At 35.3% G+C, this 19,036-nt stretch overlaps 1 protein-coding gene across 4 annotated transcripts; it reads right to left on the bottom strand.

Moving 5' to 3' along the window:
* Window positions 1-2,308: 2,308 nt before the first annotated feature.
* Window positions 2,309-18,278, bottom strand: LOC148587555 (putative plastid-lipid-associated protein 4, chloroplastic). 4 transcript variants are annotated; one of them, XR_015911470.1, is made up of 7 exons: window positions 17,860-18,278; window positions 17,467-17,580; window positions 16,561-16,659; window positions 13,112-13,186; window positions 6,810-6,877; window positions 2,917-3,381; window positions 2,309-2,517 (listed from the first exon to the last, which is right to left on the bottom strand). XR_015911470.1 is itself a non-coding variant. In XM_088513440.1 (6 exons), exons 1-6 carry the CDS (start codon window positions 18,202-18,204, stop codon window positions 3,309-3,311), a joined length of 774 nt encoding a protein of 257 aa, XP_088369566.1. In that variant the 5' UTR covers window positions 18,205-18,278; the 3' UTR covers window positions 2,309-3,308. The 4 variants fall into 4 exon arrangements, 3 of the variants coding, with proteins under 3 accessions (XP_088369566.1, XP_088369567.1, XP_088369568.1); XM_088513440.1 differs by having other exon boundaries at window positions 2,309-3,381; XM_088513441.1 differs by having other exon boundaries at window positions 2,309-3,381; window positions 6,816-6,877.
* Window positions 18,279-19,036: the final 758 nt, after the last annotated feature.

Here is a 19,036-nt window from a genome sequence, read left to right as displayed (position 1 = left end):
TTAAATAGAAAAATACACAACATAATACTGCCGTGTCCGGACATGGCTGATCTGAGGTCCGGACATGGCTAGGTTTACTTATTCGTAACCTAGTGATGTCCGGACCTTCAATTCGTATGTCCGGACATCTCAACAAACAAGTGTTCTCTGGAACTGAGGTCCGGACCCAACATCTGGAGGTCCGGACATCTCCTTCAAACTTCACGTTCTGGATATCAGGTCCGGACCCAGCGTCTGGAGGTCCGGACCTGCCTCATCAAGCTTTGCTTCTGGAAATGGGGTCCGGACCCGACTTCTGGAGGTCCGGACCCGGACTGTCCAGTCTTCATCAACAACTCCAATCGATGGGCGTTTGTGGTCCGATTGAGCTGAAATTTTGCAGGGACGTTCATAACACATGAATCTACATTATGAACGGTGGAGATTGGATTCTGAGCATTCTATATCAGTGTTTGAGCCGTGAACAGTAGCATCTGCATTTTGGAACTGAATTAAGCCAACACAAGAACTAACAATTTATATGTTGTTTTAGTTTATTTTTGATCTATTATTGGAGAGCCCACCTCATTTTCGTTTTTAGGATCACCCACTTCTTTTATTCGGAGTAGTAGTGAGAAGAATCCTTCCCTGTAACATTTTCCTTAATAAAAAAATAAAAAATAAAAAATAAAACTTTATCACCTAGTACCAAAAGCCACAATCCAAACACCACCAAAAAAACTCCAAGATCCCAAACACACCCTAAAGTTTGCAACTTTTAAGGTTAAGGGTCTCAACCCGCTTAAGAACAACTAATTGAACAATAACAACAAAGAAAGATAAATAACTTGCAACCTTAGATAAATCCACCTAAAGAATCCAGAATTGGAAAACCTATTAACCACTTCAAGAGAATCACAACAAGAGATACAGATATGAGACATGCTCACCACTCGAAAGTCAAGCCAGTTGAGAAAAACTTCTTATCCTCAAACTCAAATACTAAGCTTTTCATGAATTCAACTACTTATTCAACAAAACTCAAAAGATACCTCCTACAGGCTACATCACAAAATCCACGACAAGAAATGTAAAAAGATAAAGTTAACCCCAAAGGTTAAGCTAAATGTGCCAAAGAAACTCCAAGCATCATTTTTATATTACGACCCTAAGTGAAAAACGCTAGTTTAGACCATCAAGATGCTAAATAAAGAATATTTCAATCTTAACAACAACAAAGATTAATAAAGCTATCAACTTTCAATTCTAACACCACAAATCTGAATATCAAAATCAAGCAATTCATTAAAACAATAAAAGCAAAGATTTTGGAGACAAAGTACAAACCTTTCGAAGAACTCTTCAAAAGTAAAATCACTCTATGGTAGCCAAACCGAAGAAATCAATCCCATATAGAAAAAGAATAAAGAGATTACAAGTTGTTAAAACTTACAAAACATTTGAAGCTGACACACCCTTACACTAGACAAGTAACACTTACCAAGGCCTCTACCGTAATAGTTCTTATAGAACCTCTAAACAATTATTCTACTTGATTTCCTTTTACAATCTTGAAACTTCGGTGGCTTGAGGCTTTTTGGGAAAAAAAGATTTGTGTGGTTTAACTAAAATAACTTTAAGAGAGAATTATTAGCACACTAAAATCTAGACTCTTAGTTTTTTTAAAATTGTACATTGAGAGGCCTATTTACAGTCTCATAAAACTAGGTTTAGTAGAGCAATTAAGAGACTTATATAAGGAAATTCTGAGGTGGCATTGAACAATACCAACTCATCGTTCGAACAAACTAGGTTAAATCGTAGTCTTGATGGCGCCGTTTAGATAGCCCAAAGAATGTTTTACCAAATAGTTGACTTTGGAAGATAGGCGTGTTCGAACCAAGCAACAAGCGACACTCCAAACGGATCAGCTAACAACCGTTCGAATGATTCAGCAAATGAACCAACCAACGCTACTCTCATGTTCTTCAATGCAGCAAACATTTCAGCCACCGTAGCGAATGGAGCACCAAACAGTGCTCTTGGGTTTCTCAATGATGTAACTCGTTCGAATATCTCAACAAACTGTGTATAGAACAAATGTCTCTAAAGCCAACCGTTCAAACCTTCTACTAAACGGCCTAGTGAACGGAGGCCAATTTACACCCAAAAATCCAAATTACATCCAAAGCTTACAAGTTTAATATATTCTAACAATTTGCCTATTTGGACACGGAATTTGCTAATCTAAATCCAAACACTAAGCACCCTACATGGCTTAAGTATAATCTTAATCATATATATATATATATATATAGCTTTGGGGCATCCTCTCCTTGCAAGCTGGTTTTCAAACGTGAGTTCTACTCAAAGTTTGTATCATATCTCGTTAGTCGTGGTTCAAACCGTAACTTAGTTGGCTTAAACCAAATGCAGAGTCAAAGTTGGTTCAAACGAGCTTGAGGTCCATTGGAGGGAGACTGTCACACTTGGACTTCTGGTAGGTCAGATGGTGTGGATGCTCCCATGTCACTTATACTTCAAATTAATAACGATAATTGAGAATTTAAATCATCATAATTTTAAAACTATAGGCTGAAGATTGATGCAATTGAGACATCAAGATTTTATTTGAGAACAAGGTTGAATTCTGAGATTAATTCTGTTGTAATAACTTTGCTTAATTACAATGCATGTCCGCAAGAGAATAATTAAATATTAAAGTTTCCCTAGCTTAGTAAGCTGTTAATTTTATCAGACAAGCATGGATGCATCATACCTACATATGGATTAACTTGACATCTGAACTTATCTTTAATGAATGTAAGCTAAGCAAACCCTTCCTATGGAGTTAAAAAATAAAAGTGAGTAGCAACTCCAAGTATTTTCAAAGTTTCCGAATAAGCCTAATCATTTTTTAAAAGAAATAGAAAATACCCTTAGACGCCAGAGGTTTGTCCACAAGCTTAGCAAGTTGTCCATATGAGCCAGAGGGCTGACCTACTCAATTAGTGGAACATCAAGGTGTAAGAGACCAGGAATCAGAGCACATCTTTGTAAAATCAACACCAAAGAAACGTACTTTTAAAGAGAGATCACATTCCCGAAACTGCCCATCCCACACAGGAAATAATTAAATATTTGGATGATTTCTCCATATAGTGTGAAAATATTAGTTTTAGGGGTTTCAACTCCTGGGTCGCAGTTAGAATTGATTCTTCTTTATTAGCTAGCTACAGTTCTTCATTGATAAACACAACTTCAAAGTCCTTAACTTCACTGTCAGCAGAGGCAGCTCAACAATCATTCTTTAGAAGAAAAAAACTACATCAAAGAGGAACTCTATATGATGGATCCACCATTTTCAAAATGAATAGGTTCCCTCTATCACCTCTTGATATTCTGCAAAAAGGAAATTCGAATTTGGCAAAAGTAAAATACTGAGAAAAAATGCATGCAATTCAAAGTTAATATAATCATATGAAATCCAGAATTTGATCTTTTGATACAGACTAAGGTTGTACAGGCAGGTAAGACAATTTGTACGACTTATAAATTGCCTTAAATTCCAATAACTTAGTTACATATTTCAATTTTTTGGATATGAAAGGAAAGCATTTTCTATGTCAAAGAAGTAACTAACATTCCTTATCCACAAGGAATAAGAATTGACACCTACAAACAAGCATGTGGTTGTTTGGAGGCTGAAAGATGCTTCATGGTTTTTGGAGCTAATAAATTCATGTGTGAGAATTGGGTTGAGGTGTGAGTGTAACTGGATTTGAGCTCATTCGAGTTTGTAAGGTTTGTGTGAGTTAATCAAGTATTGTTATCCGCATTATTGATAGTGAAATCTGGTAGGCATACCTGTGGATGTAGGCATTGTATTAGCCATACCACATTAAATCTTGTTGTTTTGTGCGGAGATTGAGATTTCTATTTTATTCTTTGTGTAGTATGCTTCACTAATCTGAAACTCCAACACATTAGTATCGAAGGTTCCACTATTTCAATGTATTGATTTATTGGAGCAAAGGTTTGATCCTACAATAATTCGAGAGAAGATTTGTTTGGTTCACGTTTGCACTTGGTTTGATAAAGGCACGTGCTAGTTTGGTTCTAGTTGAAGAAAAGACGGTCATCTTTTTGGAGAATGATTGCTTGAATTAAGATGGAGCTAATGTGGAAGAAAATATTTGCTTGATAAAATTGAAGGTGAAGATTTGTTGTAAATTGCCTCAAATTCATAATTTCACTTGTTACTTATTTGAATTTTCTTGGTCCGGAAAGGAAAGCTTTTTCCTTGTCAAAGAAACTAAATGGTATTCCTTGTTCATTAAGGAATAAAAATTTGAGTCTATAAATACTTATTGCTTCTAAAGATTGGTGGTTTCGGTTCAGTTGGTCTGCTCACATGTAAGGAAGGATGCATTAGTTCTTTTGATTCTATAAGAGACAATTTTTGGGACTAAAAGATGCGCAGTGCGTGAGTTGGGTATTAGATTTTGGTGTAAAGGATTTGGGTTGATTTGGACTTGTAAAGTTTGTGAGGGATTAGGTATGAGATTTATGAAAATTAGTCTTGAGTGTTTGTAATTTGTATCCCTGATAGTGGAATTTGGTTAGCATTGTCCATAGATGTACGCAAGAAATTAGTTGAACCACGTCAAATATGATTGTCTTTGTGCGCATGTTTCTATTGTTACAGTAAACTAGTATCAGAGCTCAAGGTTTGATCATGCTGTAATTCAAGAAAATATGATGTTTGATGCATGTTTGCATTCAGTTCAATAAGAACATAATCAAGTTTGGCTTTAGTTGTGAAAAATATGGCCGTCTTGTTTGGATAGTGCATGCTTTGGTTCAGGTGGAGCTAAAGCGATAAAGATAAGGTTTACTTGATGGAATTTGATTAAGGTGGAAATTTGTTATAAATTGCATCAAATTAATTTCAACTCCTTTACGTATTTGAGCTTCCTCGGCGTTAAAAGAAAGTGTTTTTCTTTAAAATGAAGTAATTTGGTAATTACTCTAAATGGAAGAATTGGTGACAGTATATAAGTATTGCTTTTAAGGATTTGTCGACTTTGGCCCAAAGTGGTTTGCTCAGGAATATGGAGTGCTTTGGTAGTTCTTTTGAGTTTAAAAGATGCTTGTGTTGAAACATCCGCATATTGCGGCACCCTTTGGAGGTTAAAAGATGTTTGTGTTTCAAGGCAGAAAGATGCCCACATGCATAAGTTGGATGTAATCAGTTTTTGTTTGGTTTGAATTTGTGAGTTTGTGAGTGTTTCTGAATGATGTTAATGTGGGTTAATTGAATGTTTATAATCCATATGGCCAATAGTAGTAGGTATAAAGTTAGCCAAACACTTCAAATCTTGTTGCCTTGTGTTAAAGACGTGATTAAATGATTAAATGTATATCTTCCTATCAACTTAAACTTTTAATAAAAGTGGTGATTTCACATGGTATTAGAGAAGAGATCATGAGTTCAAACCCTGTCTCCATCATTCACCCTCATTTAAATTAAATATTCCATGTGTTGGGTCTCACCTATAAAAAGAAAATTTGAGTCTACAAGTGAGAGGGAGTGTTAAAGAAGCGAATAAATGATTAAATGTGTCTCTTCCTATCAGCTTAAACTTTTAGGAAAATTGATGATTTAACATCTTGTATAGACATTTGTATTTTGTTGTATGTGTGGTGTTCTTTGCCAATCCGAAACTAACAATATATACATATCAAATCTTCCACCATACTACAATATGCCCTGGGTTTCTAAGACATTAGATTTTTTTCAAGGCTTCTATACTTTGTAATCAATAATGCATATCTTCGATTCACCTTCTCTAGAATGTCAATTGGAAGGCATGGCAACTGACACTCATATGTATAGTGTTTTGTTAGGGAACCATATTAAAATGAATACAGGAATCCAACTTTTGAAATGTGGTAGATATAATTTCCTTTCTTCTTAAGAACAAGAACACAAAAATTGAGTAATTATAGAAAGTTACTGAGGATGAAAAAGTTACTTCCTAACATGTCCATAGAATATTGAAGATGCAAGTGGAGAACAAATAGTCTCATTTCATTAGGCAAAGATTTTAGAGATCCAAAAAATGGGCAAGTCTTCACCAAAAAATCACAAACACAGTAAAATTATATGGCCCAAATAATAACTACATGATGATTTCAATTTTCACCAAATGTAAATTAACTTGACACGCTCAAAAATTCATTTAAACATGTATGCCTGCATAAGTAATAATAGTCATATTAACACAAAATGGAGTTCAACGTTCAAATTACATCAATCAAAAGCATACCTTATATATAATATGCTGGAGAGTATCTCAAATATGCTTACCAAAACTCTATATTGAACCATTGTTGTAGTAACACATTCGCAACTCAGAAATTGTATTGCCAAGAATGTTTTAAAATATGGTAATTATTTGGTATTGCATCAGGAAACAGTAAGTGAAAATTCTAGATAAGATGTACAAGTTATGTAAAGAAACTAGATTGCCATGGCACAAATATTTACAAGTAATTCAGGAATTTTAACACATTGGGTATATTTGCAAAAGTAAAGGCTCTTGTAAGATATGGAACTATTTCATCTGTTTAGTGAATTAGCATTTAGCAATAGTCTGAGACTTCTATTACATTTTATTATTTTAGTTGGTTAAGAACTGAAGTAAAGAGACACCCACTACAACTTGAGCAGAAGCCCAAGAGCCAAAAATATGAGAGTTTTATCACGACGTTTAGTATGCATCTTAATTATACTAACATTCACAGTTAAAATAAATGGTAGATACCGTAACTCCTCATCCAAGTAAGTTATTTCCAACTGACCACGACCACTTCCAGGTGATTTAATAGGTATCTGTGAAGCATTACAGAATGTTAGTCAGAAAACTAGATTTTGTTGATAAACTCTAAAGTTGAAAGCTCTACATACACTTGTTTATTATACATCAAGTTCTTAAAAATAATTATGTAGCACCAGAATTAGAAATAACAGCCAGAAAGCTCCACAAGGTAGATAATACAAATTATCAAGATTGGCAACTAAATATTGTATTTTGTTGTTATTCTTGTGGAAAAAAATAAATCATAATTAGCTCGAAATTATGAAAATACTCCCTCGATTAAACATTATCATTGAGGAAATGCCCTAAACATCTTTTCCATTATTGTTTATTCGTATTGTTGTTGGTGTCAAAGTTTCTTATAGCAGTTTAAAGGGTTGACCAGAGCAATACCTTTGGGAAGAGAGAGAGTCAACATATTCTCAACCCAATGAAGTGAGAATTGGAAGTTTTCCTCACTACTTCGATCTTTGTTTTTACTCATTTGTCACATTCGCCATACCTTACATCTTCACCCATAGTACTAATGCTACTATTATTGTTGTCAGAAGTTTTCTTCCCAAAGTGGTGACTGTATATTCACTGCCAACAAACTTTACAATGTTTTTTTCTTTACTACAAAAAATGAGCATAAACCATTTTGGTCCACCAATGAATTCAACGAATGATAGAAGCATAGACCACAGTTTGTCAGTTACACATTTTTAGGAAAAATTGGGAGGTTCAGGGGAGACATGTACTCTACTACAGTTGTAAGGTGAAAAATAAATTTTAGGACCTCAACCTTAAACATAGGTAAGGCATATGACTTATATGATCTAGTCATATGGAAGAGCACATCAAATATTCATTTGAATAATTTTTATTTACCTATTTCTTTTTTCTATGTTTTTTCAATTTAATAAACATCAGTTCTCCAAAGTTTGCTTGACAAGTGAGCTTGGCAGCTAAAGCTTACGACGAGAAGAGGTGACATCAATAAAGAAGAAGACACAAATGAACAAGTACAATATGGGACTTGTAATTATGTCATCACATATGTATAAGGAAAGATCATAGTGATGAGTATTCTATAGAATATTCCTTTGCCATTTATTTGTATGTCTTGTTGATATGATTTATTGTAATGAGTAACATTGAGTAAATTTGTATATCATGAAAGTATTAAATGTGTTTCTAGCCATTCATAAACTTTTATTTTGTTGTTGAGGATTGGGCTTGTTTGATTACATTTTTTAGAAGGTGTTTTTTTTTTTTCTTTCTTTTTTGTTGAAAATATATTCTGATGTGACAGAAAGATTAAAATAGTTTTGAGCATTTTGTGAGTATAAAGTGGTTGGAATTGTTGTTTAATGCTTTTGCTTTTTAGCAAAAAAGAAAAAAAAGCCCTTCCAAAGAGCATTATCAAACAAGCCCTTCATATTTTACGAACATATATTTGAAGATATGGTGAATTTGCTATGTTACATTCAAAATGTTATGAAAAGGCATGGATTTGTCCAACTGTAATAAACTTTATGTTTACATCTTATTCTATGATTTGGGACTAGTAAGACGCACATTTCGGGCTCAAGGTCAATGCACATTCTGGCTCTCATGGCCAATTCACATTCCAGCCCTCGTGATTCATGCAGGTTATTTCAATTCCTTGTGGTTGATGGTATATCATGCTGCTGTTATACATGGTAGATTCCCCGCTTAGGTCTAGATGCCTCACAAACCTTTATAGGCTTATGGGAAGGGTTAGCCAAAATTTTGGTGGACAATTATGTGATACTCATGAGAAATATGTAATAAAATTTAGAAACATGGATTTGATAATTATGCTGACATCATTGTTCTCATGAAAGTTATGCATGCTTCTCCACTTATCAAAAAGAATGAAAGTTATCATGCTTTTCCAAGTATTGCATCAAATGTTTATTAAGTAAACAAGAAAATAAGTTTACATATGTTCAAGAAAGTTTTTCCTGCTTATTCACATAATATGAAATGTTTTATTTGCATGCATTCTTAGCAAATTCTCATGTCAAGTAACCCTTGCTAGGCTTCAAAGCTTAACCTCATTCACTCTTTTGGCGAACAGGTTCTTCCTTTGGGAGCAATGAGAGCTTTAGATGTGGGCATCAGGAGATGTAGTTTCTTTTGCATCGCTTTGAGATTTCATGTCTTTGTACTAACCAACAAGGTGTAAACTTCTTTTTGAGTTTTGATGGAATTTTCATCTTGGGTCTATTCAGGCATGATAGACCCATGATGTTTTTTCTTGAATTTAAGAATCTCATTTGTTAAGCATTGGTCCCTCTTAGGTGTCGGTGCGTGAAGGTGAGTTTTGCCGTGTGAGAGTTTGCAACAAAGTTTTCATCTCTGGACTTTTTGTTGTTTATTGTTTTTCGTAATTGAGCGATGGTTACTTGGGATATTTCTATGTTGAAACAAAATCTTATGAGATTCAATATGAGATTGGGAATGATGGTGTTCGTTTCGCAGAGAGAAGTAAAGGTATTTTTCGAGCGGTGGTTCTAGGCAGGTCGAGTGTGTTTTGGCCGATGAATTCAATGGAAGCGTTGATTAAAAGAGATTATTTGAGAGACTTTTGGAGTACCTTTCGACATGGAAATACAGCGTACATTATGGAGCAACGAAAGAACAATCACAAAAGGTTTATGTAGCTTTCAGAATATGGTGGTGGAGGGCGGCATAGTTTTATCATAGTTTCAGAGGATCGAGAAGGAAGTGACTGGTGCAATTGCTTCTCTCATATGAGGCAGTTGGCAAATCACCTTGAGTAGAAAGCTGCAAGTGGGAGCAGGAATAGGGAGATGCCTAGTAATAACCCAGTGTTGCTGTCGACGGTGAACCATGCACAACATTCATATGCGGAGGTACTTGAAGGGAAATGGCACTTTTAGAAAAGAGAGCATTCGAGCAGGGGCATTATGGGCATTCTTGGAAAACAGACAATGAAGGCTATGGAAATTTTTGGAAGGAAAGAGGCACAATTATCGCCCGAAGATCATGTTGTTCAAGCTAGAGATGAAGGTTCAAAAATGTCTGTTTTGAAAGGAACCTTTAATTTTCAGTCGGTGAAGGATATTCTTTTTGTCGCTTAAAAAGGAAGCTAACAAATAGCATATTAGACATGAGCTTGGAGTTAAATGGGGTTGGGAATGTTGAATACCTAGCAGAAAAAAATTCAGTGTGGCTGTTCCGGCGTCAAAGGAATTTATAATGTAATTCTAGCAAGCTTGAATATTGTTCAAAAGATGTTGAAAGAAACAGTTTCTATGTTTGAGTGTTACACAGACAATAATGAAGAACTGATTGGTATTAGTGGAGGGAGTTCTGATGCTGAAATTACGATCAGCTCAGGAGTTGTTAAAAAACGTTCAAAAGTAATGGAGTTATGTTTGAGGTCGGTGGGGAAGGAGTTTCAAGTGCAAGAATCGTCATTTATTGGATGTTTCAAGTGCCCTCTTATTTAATATGCATGTCTCCAAACAATTTTGGACCGATGTCATTCTCACTGCTTGTTATCTCATTAATTGAATGCCCTCCTTGGTCGTAGATGGCACCTCTCCTCAGTCTCCCTTATTTCCTTTTTCATCCTCGTTCTCCTTGCCATTGAACAATTTTGGGTGTGTTTGTTATGTTCATAATTTGGGTCCTGGTTCTAATAAGCTTGATCATCATGCTACTAAATGTTTCTTTCTTGGTTATTCCACAATCCATAAGGGATATCGTTGCTATAGACCTATTATTCGACGCTACTTCACTAGCGTTGATGTCACATTTGTTGAGTTTGCGCCCTATTTTCTTACTGCTACTTCTTTGGGTGATTCTACTCTTAAGCTTGATGTCGCATACATTTTGTTCCCAATTCCACTGCTATATGAGTCTATCTCACCTTCTCATCCAAACATGTTGCCCACACACTCATCTGCTCCACTCAAGGTCTATATGCGTCGCTCTCGACCATTAGCTCTTGTGCCTCCGCCATCATCCTTACCGTATTTAGATCTCGTGTCCTCACCTACATCAAATTCCATGCCTATTGCTTTGCAGAAAGGTAAACATTCTTGTACTTCCCACCAACCTAGAAGTCAATTTGTAACTACTAGTTCTTTGTTTCCTTCATTATCTTGCTTTATTTACCATCTCTAGTGTGTCTGTTCTCAAGACAATGCAGGATGCTTTACTTGACTCTAATTGAAGGTGGGCCATGAAATTGGAAATTGAGACCTTGCATCAGAATGGGACTTAGGAGCTTGTTTTGTTTCCACCTGATAAACAAACTTTTGGTTGCAAATGGATTTACACTAATCGGTTTACATTGATAAGTTAAACCTTGATGGCTCTATTGAAAGATTGAAAGCATGTTTGGTTGCTAAGGGTTATACCTAGACTTATTTCTTTGGCTACTAATCTCGATTGGCCTTTATTTGAATAGGATTTCAAAAATGCATTTTGGCATGGGGACTTACATGAGGAATTTTATATACAGCAACCATCTAGGTTTGTTGCTCAGGAGTATTAGGGTCTTTTTTGTAAGTTAGAAAAGGCTTCGCATGTTTCAAGTAGTCACCAAGGGCATGGTTTGAAAAATTCTCTAAGGCGGTATTGAAGTTTAGTCTCGAGAGATGTGAGACAAATCATTTTGTATTTCACTTACATGCAAGTGCAGGCTATATCCTACTTATGGTATACGTAGATGATATTGTGATTATTGGAGATGATTCAGGAGGCATTGCTTGATATTATTTTTTACAATAGATGTTTCATACAAAGGATTTGGGCAAACTTCAATATTTTCAGGATATTGAAGTTGCTAGATCTCATACAGTTATCAATTTATCTTAGAGAAAGTACGTACTTAATCTGTTAGAAGAGATAAATCTTATGGATGCTTGTTCTATTGAGGTTCCAATGGATCCTAATCAGAAATTACTATAGATGAAGGGGGGAATTATTTTAAGATCCTGGAATTCGTGTATTTGAAAAGTTGAATAACCTTACCATCACCAAGCCAGATATTTCATATGCAGTTAGTATTGTTAGTCAGATCTTGGAGGCTCCTAGGGTTTCACATTGGGAAGTTGTTACTCGTATTATTCAGTAATGGAAAAGAGCTCATGGTTTTTGGAAATTGTATAAACCGAACAAATATTTCAAGGTAGAAGGTTTTACCGATGCATATTGTGAAGATTCCCCCTCAGACGATCTACTACAGGATATTGTACATTCTTAGGTTGTAATCTTGTCACTTGAAAAAGTAAGAAACAGACAATAGTGGCACGGTCTAGTTCTAAAGCAAGAATACAAGGCTATGGTTCATACTACAAGTGAATTGATGTGATTAAAACATTTTCTCCAGGAGATTGGATTCTCAGCTCCTACTCTAATTCTATTGTTTTGTGATAACAAGGTTGCTCTACATATTGCGTCTAATCCAATGTTTCATCAAACAACCAAGCATACTAAGGTTGATTGTCATTTTATTCGAGATAAGATAACAATGGAGATATATCTATGCCATTCGTGAAGTCTGGAGACCAATTAGCTAACATATTTACAAAATCTTTATGTCGAAATCGGTTAGAATTTATTTGTTCCAAGCTGAACTTATACAATATATATGCTCCAGCTTAAGGGGGGAGATGTTAGAAGAGTTGGTTAGGGTTAGAAGAATTAGTTGGTGATAGGGATTTGTTATAGGGGTATTTTGGTCTAAGTATTAAACTTTAAAATATACATAACAAGATGTGAGAGAGGCTACGTGAGAGTGATCACACCTCCTCTTTCTCTATTTTCTTCTCATTTAAACCTCTCAACACAGGCAATACTACAATAATCTTGGGTTAGAAGGATTTCAATTTGAGTTCATCAAGGAGAGGATTGTTGTTTTGTCTTTCAAGATCTAAATATGAGTTTCTAGTTGCATTTGGTTCAACTTAAAAGCACGTAAGCAGTTGCTAAGCTTTCCCTTGATGAGCTTCACTTACTAATAGATTAAATGATGCACATGTTCTATATATAAACTCCTTGAGTGTTTCTGTAGGCTAGTATAATGTTCAAGTATCTATGGGCATGTGTTAGAGAGAAAATAGCAGATGCACTTTGTGATGAGTAAAATAATATTTCTGTAATTTCACTAAGTTTAGAATCAAAGAGGATAAAAGCCAAATTGAGCATATGCTTACCAATTTACCCAAAAAAGGATTGTTTATATTTTGAAAGATATTACCTACCAGACTAGCAATTCTGAAGAAGTCAAATTTAACAGCCACCCTTCTTGAGTTTAAAGGGACTAAATTAGCAGTGACCTGCACAAAAATTGACAGATTGACCTTAAGCTTGATCATGAGCTGTACAACAGGATGAAGTTATAATAAACGTGCAAAAGATCGCACCAAAATGTCAAGTCAGAGACCAAAGAGCAGCAAAATAATCATCAAATCAACATTTTATAGCTATGAAAGGCCCCCGCCCCCCCCCCCCCGATAAGGGACCGAACCAAAAGGCTGTGGGACTGGTTCAACCACCTCCAAAATTGGCCATCCCAAAAATTGGTGAAGCAATGGTTGAACCACCCCCACACTGGTAAAAGGGGTGGCCAAACCACACTCCCTGATGGCTGAAACTTCACCTTTTTTAAAATAATAATTTTTAAGGGTAATTTTGGCATTTCAATTCAAAAATTAACATGTTCGTGTTAATGCCATATGCTAGCAAAGGGTAAAACTTGCATGAAAGTCTAGTTGAAGGGGGTCAAGTATCACTTTTAAAAGTTCAGTGGCCTAAATGCAAATGAAGTATAAGTTTGGGGGCTTTAGTAGGGCAAGGCTGGCAACACAGGTTCGTAGGTCGGGTTCGTGTCAAACCACCAACTCATTAAATGTCAACCTTGACACGACCCGTTTAGTTAAACAGGTCAAACTATTAAACCCCAACATAATCCATTTAAATAATCGAAGGACACGACACTTCCTGTTTAACCCGTTTGATAAACAAACAGGTCATGATGGGTTGACCCGACTCGGCCCGCATAACCCATTTAAAAAAAAGGTCATATTGGTTGACCTAAACACAGCCTATTTGACTCAAATCATTAATTTTTTTTTGATAAGTAATGTAGTATATATCAAAAAAGCGCAATGCACCTCTAAGTACACAATAAAGTATACAAAGAAACCCAACCAAACACCCTAATGAACCAAAAACCCAGAAAAACCTCTAAGTACACAAGAAAGTATACAAGGAACCCAACCAAACACCCAATAAAAACCCTAGTGCACCTCAGAGGGAATCCTACTGCACCTCAGGGGGGAAAGAAAAATGCATTTTTCGACCCCAAAAAACCCCGCCAACGCTGGCCCTTCACCGGAGAGATGGAGCAATCCAGATTTTTGAGCTCCCTCATCCCCTTAACCTTAGGAGCAGAAGCTTCAACCACGGGCTCCCTCTTTTCAATGACGGAAAAAAGGTCCCAAAGTTTTTTGTCTTCACCTCCCCAAGACAACCCCACGAGCTCCCTCTTTTCAATGACTCAAATCATTAATAAATCTTTTTAAAATTGTTACATGACCCATTTGAGCATATCCATGTAATGAATAGATATTTTTTGTGTTTTAAAACTCCCTAATGGTTGACCATAATATCTATTCATTTTTTTCTTTTATCTTTAAATCTTATTATACTAACTATTCTAAATTAAAAATCTGCCCATGATATATTAATGAATAAACATATAACATAAATTAGTGAATACACTTATAATTTATAACGTATAACTATATAAGTACAAGTATATAGACTATTGTTATATAACTCACTAGTTTGAATCCCCCCTCCTCCCCTCTTGTGTGGACATGTCAAAAAAAAAAAAGTATATAGACTATTGTTAGTTAATAAGTAATATATTATATAAGTTAGTTTTGTTAATATATATATACTAGTCAAGCCTAACAAGCGAATCGAGCTTTATACGAGCTTGTTCATGAATATTAACCAAGCCGAACCGAGTTTATACGAGTATATATAGTTTAATATTGATCCTAGTTTCATGTTCATGAACGGCCTATTTAATATTCAAGCCGAGCTTAATAGAGTTGAGCCTAAGTATGTTCACCCGCAAATGCCCATTAAAATTTATCAATAATAGTTCTAAAAGGACACGCTACCGAAATATTCCTAACACAATCCTCAATCTTCTCCACCACACTCCTATTGCACATTAACATAGCCCCTCTCGACCCCAAATATGACCAATCTACATGTTGACAACCCCAGAAACTACAAATCACCTCTGTAGAAATATAATCCAATTTTGTCTCTAGTAAACAAAAAATATCAGCCTTCCAATAACTAAGAAGACCTCTAATACTCGACTTTTTATCCCTCTCATTCAATCCTCAACATTTCATGATACAATCTTAGGTTTCATAAGGAGTAATTAGACCCCTCCCCATTCCTTTCACTAAGTTATAGTGACTTCCCTTTATGTCATAATTAACTGAACAAACCAATCTCTTTAATTCACAGTTGCCTCAGTTCTTTGACTTAAAACATAAATCTGGAGCACTAGCCAATCCATTCTGATGTTGACTTGACTCAATCGCAGTAAACATAGCCAACCGTTACGGAAGTAACATGGTGATAAAGTAGACTTATATTTAATATGAATTAGATTTCATTTAAGATTAATTTAGATTAGTTTTGTTATCAATATTTTTAGATTAGAGATAAACATGCGAAAATTAATTAGAAAATTTTCATTGTAATGTTCCTATTTAAAGGATGATATTTTAAAAAAAAGGAATCAGAAAATTAATCACAAACCTTGTATTTGAAAAGGATTTTAGGTTTCCACAAAATCTAAAAGGTCTAGGTTCCCTCAGAATCTAAATTCTATCCCCGTTAAGTATTCACGTAACACCAACATTTTCTCTTCAAGACCCTCCACAAAAACCCTAATACATGACAAATTTTTCACCCTCTCAACCACCGAGTCTAAAGACATCAAATGAGACACTCCCTATTTTTCAACCACAGCAAGGCAACTGCAAGGGGATTGACTATTAACGATTCACTTCCCTTAACCTCCTCACCAGGATAAGTCACCAATTGCAACAGCTAACTGATCAGAAATCCCACCAATTGCAGCAAAACTCACATGCAGATTGATTGCCAACCACTAGATACTGCCAAAATTTCCTAAGATGATGTCTTTGACACAACAAACATAGCTACCATCTAAAGTCATCCTTGAAACTACTAATGAAGATCCAGTAGATTCTATCAATTGCCACCCTACTTAATTCATGGGAAAAATTTCTCTCCTTCAGGACATCAGAGTTGCTGCATCCGAGGTTGTGCTTTCTTGCATCATAAAGGAAGCAAATCCGTGGCTAGGGAAGCTCATATACTTGCTTCAAAAGCAAAGCAAGGCCCTCTTCCTTTTAAGAGCCCTCCATCATATTTAGTTTCTTCCTTGTATCTTCAGCCTAAACTTAAAAAGATGGCAGCCCATTGAGGGTCACATACTACAATCCTCATCATATCGCATCTTCCAATAAGGTTCAACAAGTAGTTAAGTACTCACCATCATTGCCTAAATAATAGTTAAAAGCTGTAAAGACAGGGCAAGGTATTCATATAAGCAAGCCATTTAAAGCAGATGTTAAATAAGAAGCAACACCTGATTAAAGAATGGCCAAGTCTCCATATTTTGGGCCCTAAGAGTATCCGCATTGATCGCCTGGTATATTTTTCCATTTGGCCTTAAAAATTTTGGTCTCTGCCTCATGAATCCATAAGTAATGAGTGATATATAAGAGAGAATAAAAGAATAAAAAAGAAGATATTCCCCACTGAAGTAGCACATATTCCCCACACAAACAACCATGACTCACTGTATAAAGGAATTCAAACACAAGAAAATCCAGAGATAACAGAAAAGATATTGATGCAAAATAACTAGAAGAAGAAATAAAAAGTAAAATGATAGAACACAAAGCGCAATCACCTATATCTATTAATTCAGATGTTAAGAGACCTATATCCCTACCAAGAGTTTCCTCAGTTACTTGGATAAAAGGTGCATAAAAGAACGAAGATCAAAATTACACCAACAGGCATCAACCTTGGACTTAATTTGGATCATATTCTTTCTTTCTAAACCATATAAGTGACTCATCTAAATTCCTATTTGGAAAATGCTACCAACTATACCATGAAAATATAAAAGAGGATGAATTCTTTTTACATTTTTCTTCCACCACCTCATAGAAGTTACTTTCTTCAATTTAAGCTTCTTCATGTGTAGCAGAAAGATAACAAAAGACTGCAAAATAGGAATCTATGTTATGCAGTAAATGGAGGACAGGGATGCAAAGTGCCTAACATAGAGATCTCAAATGCAACAAAATCATGTTTTGTGTGTATCTACACATGTACATATGCATTAAAAACAAGCAACCAGCATAAAGTGCTAGACAAAGTTACAAGCAGTGCATAATCCAGGAAGTTGAAATAGAAAGATTATGCCCATTGTACAAGAACAAGTTTCATACAATAGGAAGAGACATTAACAAAGTATCATCACCTGTGTTTGCAGAACGGATTGGGATGTCGTATATATAAGTTCCCATTTTCCATTGAGCAAATTAGACTTGAGAGGTTCCTTTATTTCATTCACCCCCTCAAGTTTGCGAGCAATCTGATCAAGAAAAAAGAACGAGTCCAGAAACACCATTTTTAAGTTGTTTACTTGAGAAATACATAGACTATTATGAACTTGAATAAAGCAAATGATATATAGTAGTTGAGTTCAATTGGATTAAATACGCATTAAGCCACCTAGAAAACAAGTAATAGGACTAGAATTTTCTGCTCTTGTGCCACCATATATATTAAATACTACACTGGAAACAAAGGAAAACAATGGAACTAGAAGAGTTGAATAAAGCAAACCCGTCAAAGGATTTCAACTTCTCACCTGTTCTACAAGTTGTTGGTCCTCAGGAGTAGCCCCAGCGCCTCTATCAAGAGGGGCTAGTGCTGCGTGAAGTTCCTCCTTGAGGCTCTTAGCATCCCTGCCTTTAGTTAAAAAACCAGGAAAGAAGGAAACTCTAGTCCTCCATTTCCAGGAATGAGCAGTGGCATTGGCAATGAGATTGTTGGGGCATAGTACGATGTGGGTGCTGGTGGTTTTTGGTTTTGGAGATGAGAACAGCAGGGATTTTGCATGAAATATGATGGGTGCAGAGTGAGAAGCAAGGAAATACTGGCAGGGCAAAAGGTTGTTTGGGAGAGTAGCAGAAAATGAAGGAGCGTTAGCCATACCAGGAAATCTGATGCTTGGCGGTCGGTTTCTCGCTTTTGGATTGTCATTTGAAAACGAAAGCACTTGGTCGTTCGAGCAGGCGCCAGCAGTACAGACGGTACAATGCACTTTTGTGTCTCGAAAAAGGCTTTTACTCTTCTTCTTGTCTTTTTTTTTTTTTTTTTTTTTTTGAGAAATGGTGATAGGATTCTTGAATGAAGACCACGTGGACTTCATGCGTCCAAGTTACACCACCCATTTTTGGTGTTTTCATTTTTTTTAATTTTTAAATAATCTTAATTTTTCTAAATGGGTGATTTATTTAATAAATTTAAGGGTATTTTTGGAAGAAAAAAATAAAAATATCTAATTTGACCCACAATGGTAATATGATAATGTCACTTTTTTAAGTTTTGAGACATGTAAATGTAAAAAAATGAGATAACTCAATGCGCTAAAGTATATATTTTTTCTATATCTATCTATTTTTTACATTGCATAAAAGAAAGATCTATCTCATTTTTTTTATTAGTATGGTCCATATGGATTAAATTTATTTCGACCATTGTATGCAAGTATTTTTTTTTTAAGGGTCCGTTTAGTTCATTTGTTTCAAACAACGCGATTTAAAAAATATCAATATCAAAACATGGTTAGTAAAAATGTAATTTTAAAAAATACAGTTGAATGTTTGACAAAATTGAAGTTTCACTTTTAAAATTACAATTCAACCTTTAAAATTGATTTTTGAAAACGTGATTTTTTTCATGTTTTTAAACCGCTGGTTTTTAAAAACTCACTTGCAAACAAAATACTTTCCACAATTTTGTTTAAAAATAAACTTTTAGCC

This window comes from Corylus avellana, chromosome 2 (assembly GCF_965113065.1).
Source record: "Corylus avellana chromosome 2, dhCorAvel1.hap1.2, whole genome shotgun sequence".
NCBI lineage: Eukaryota > Viridiplantae > Streptophyta > Magnoliopsida > Fagales > Betulaceae > Corylus > Corylus avellana.
Note: the sequence above shows the minus strand (reverse complement) of the source record. Positions and strands in the feature narration are given on the sequence as shown.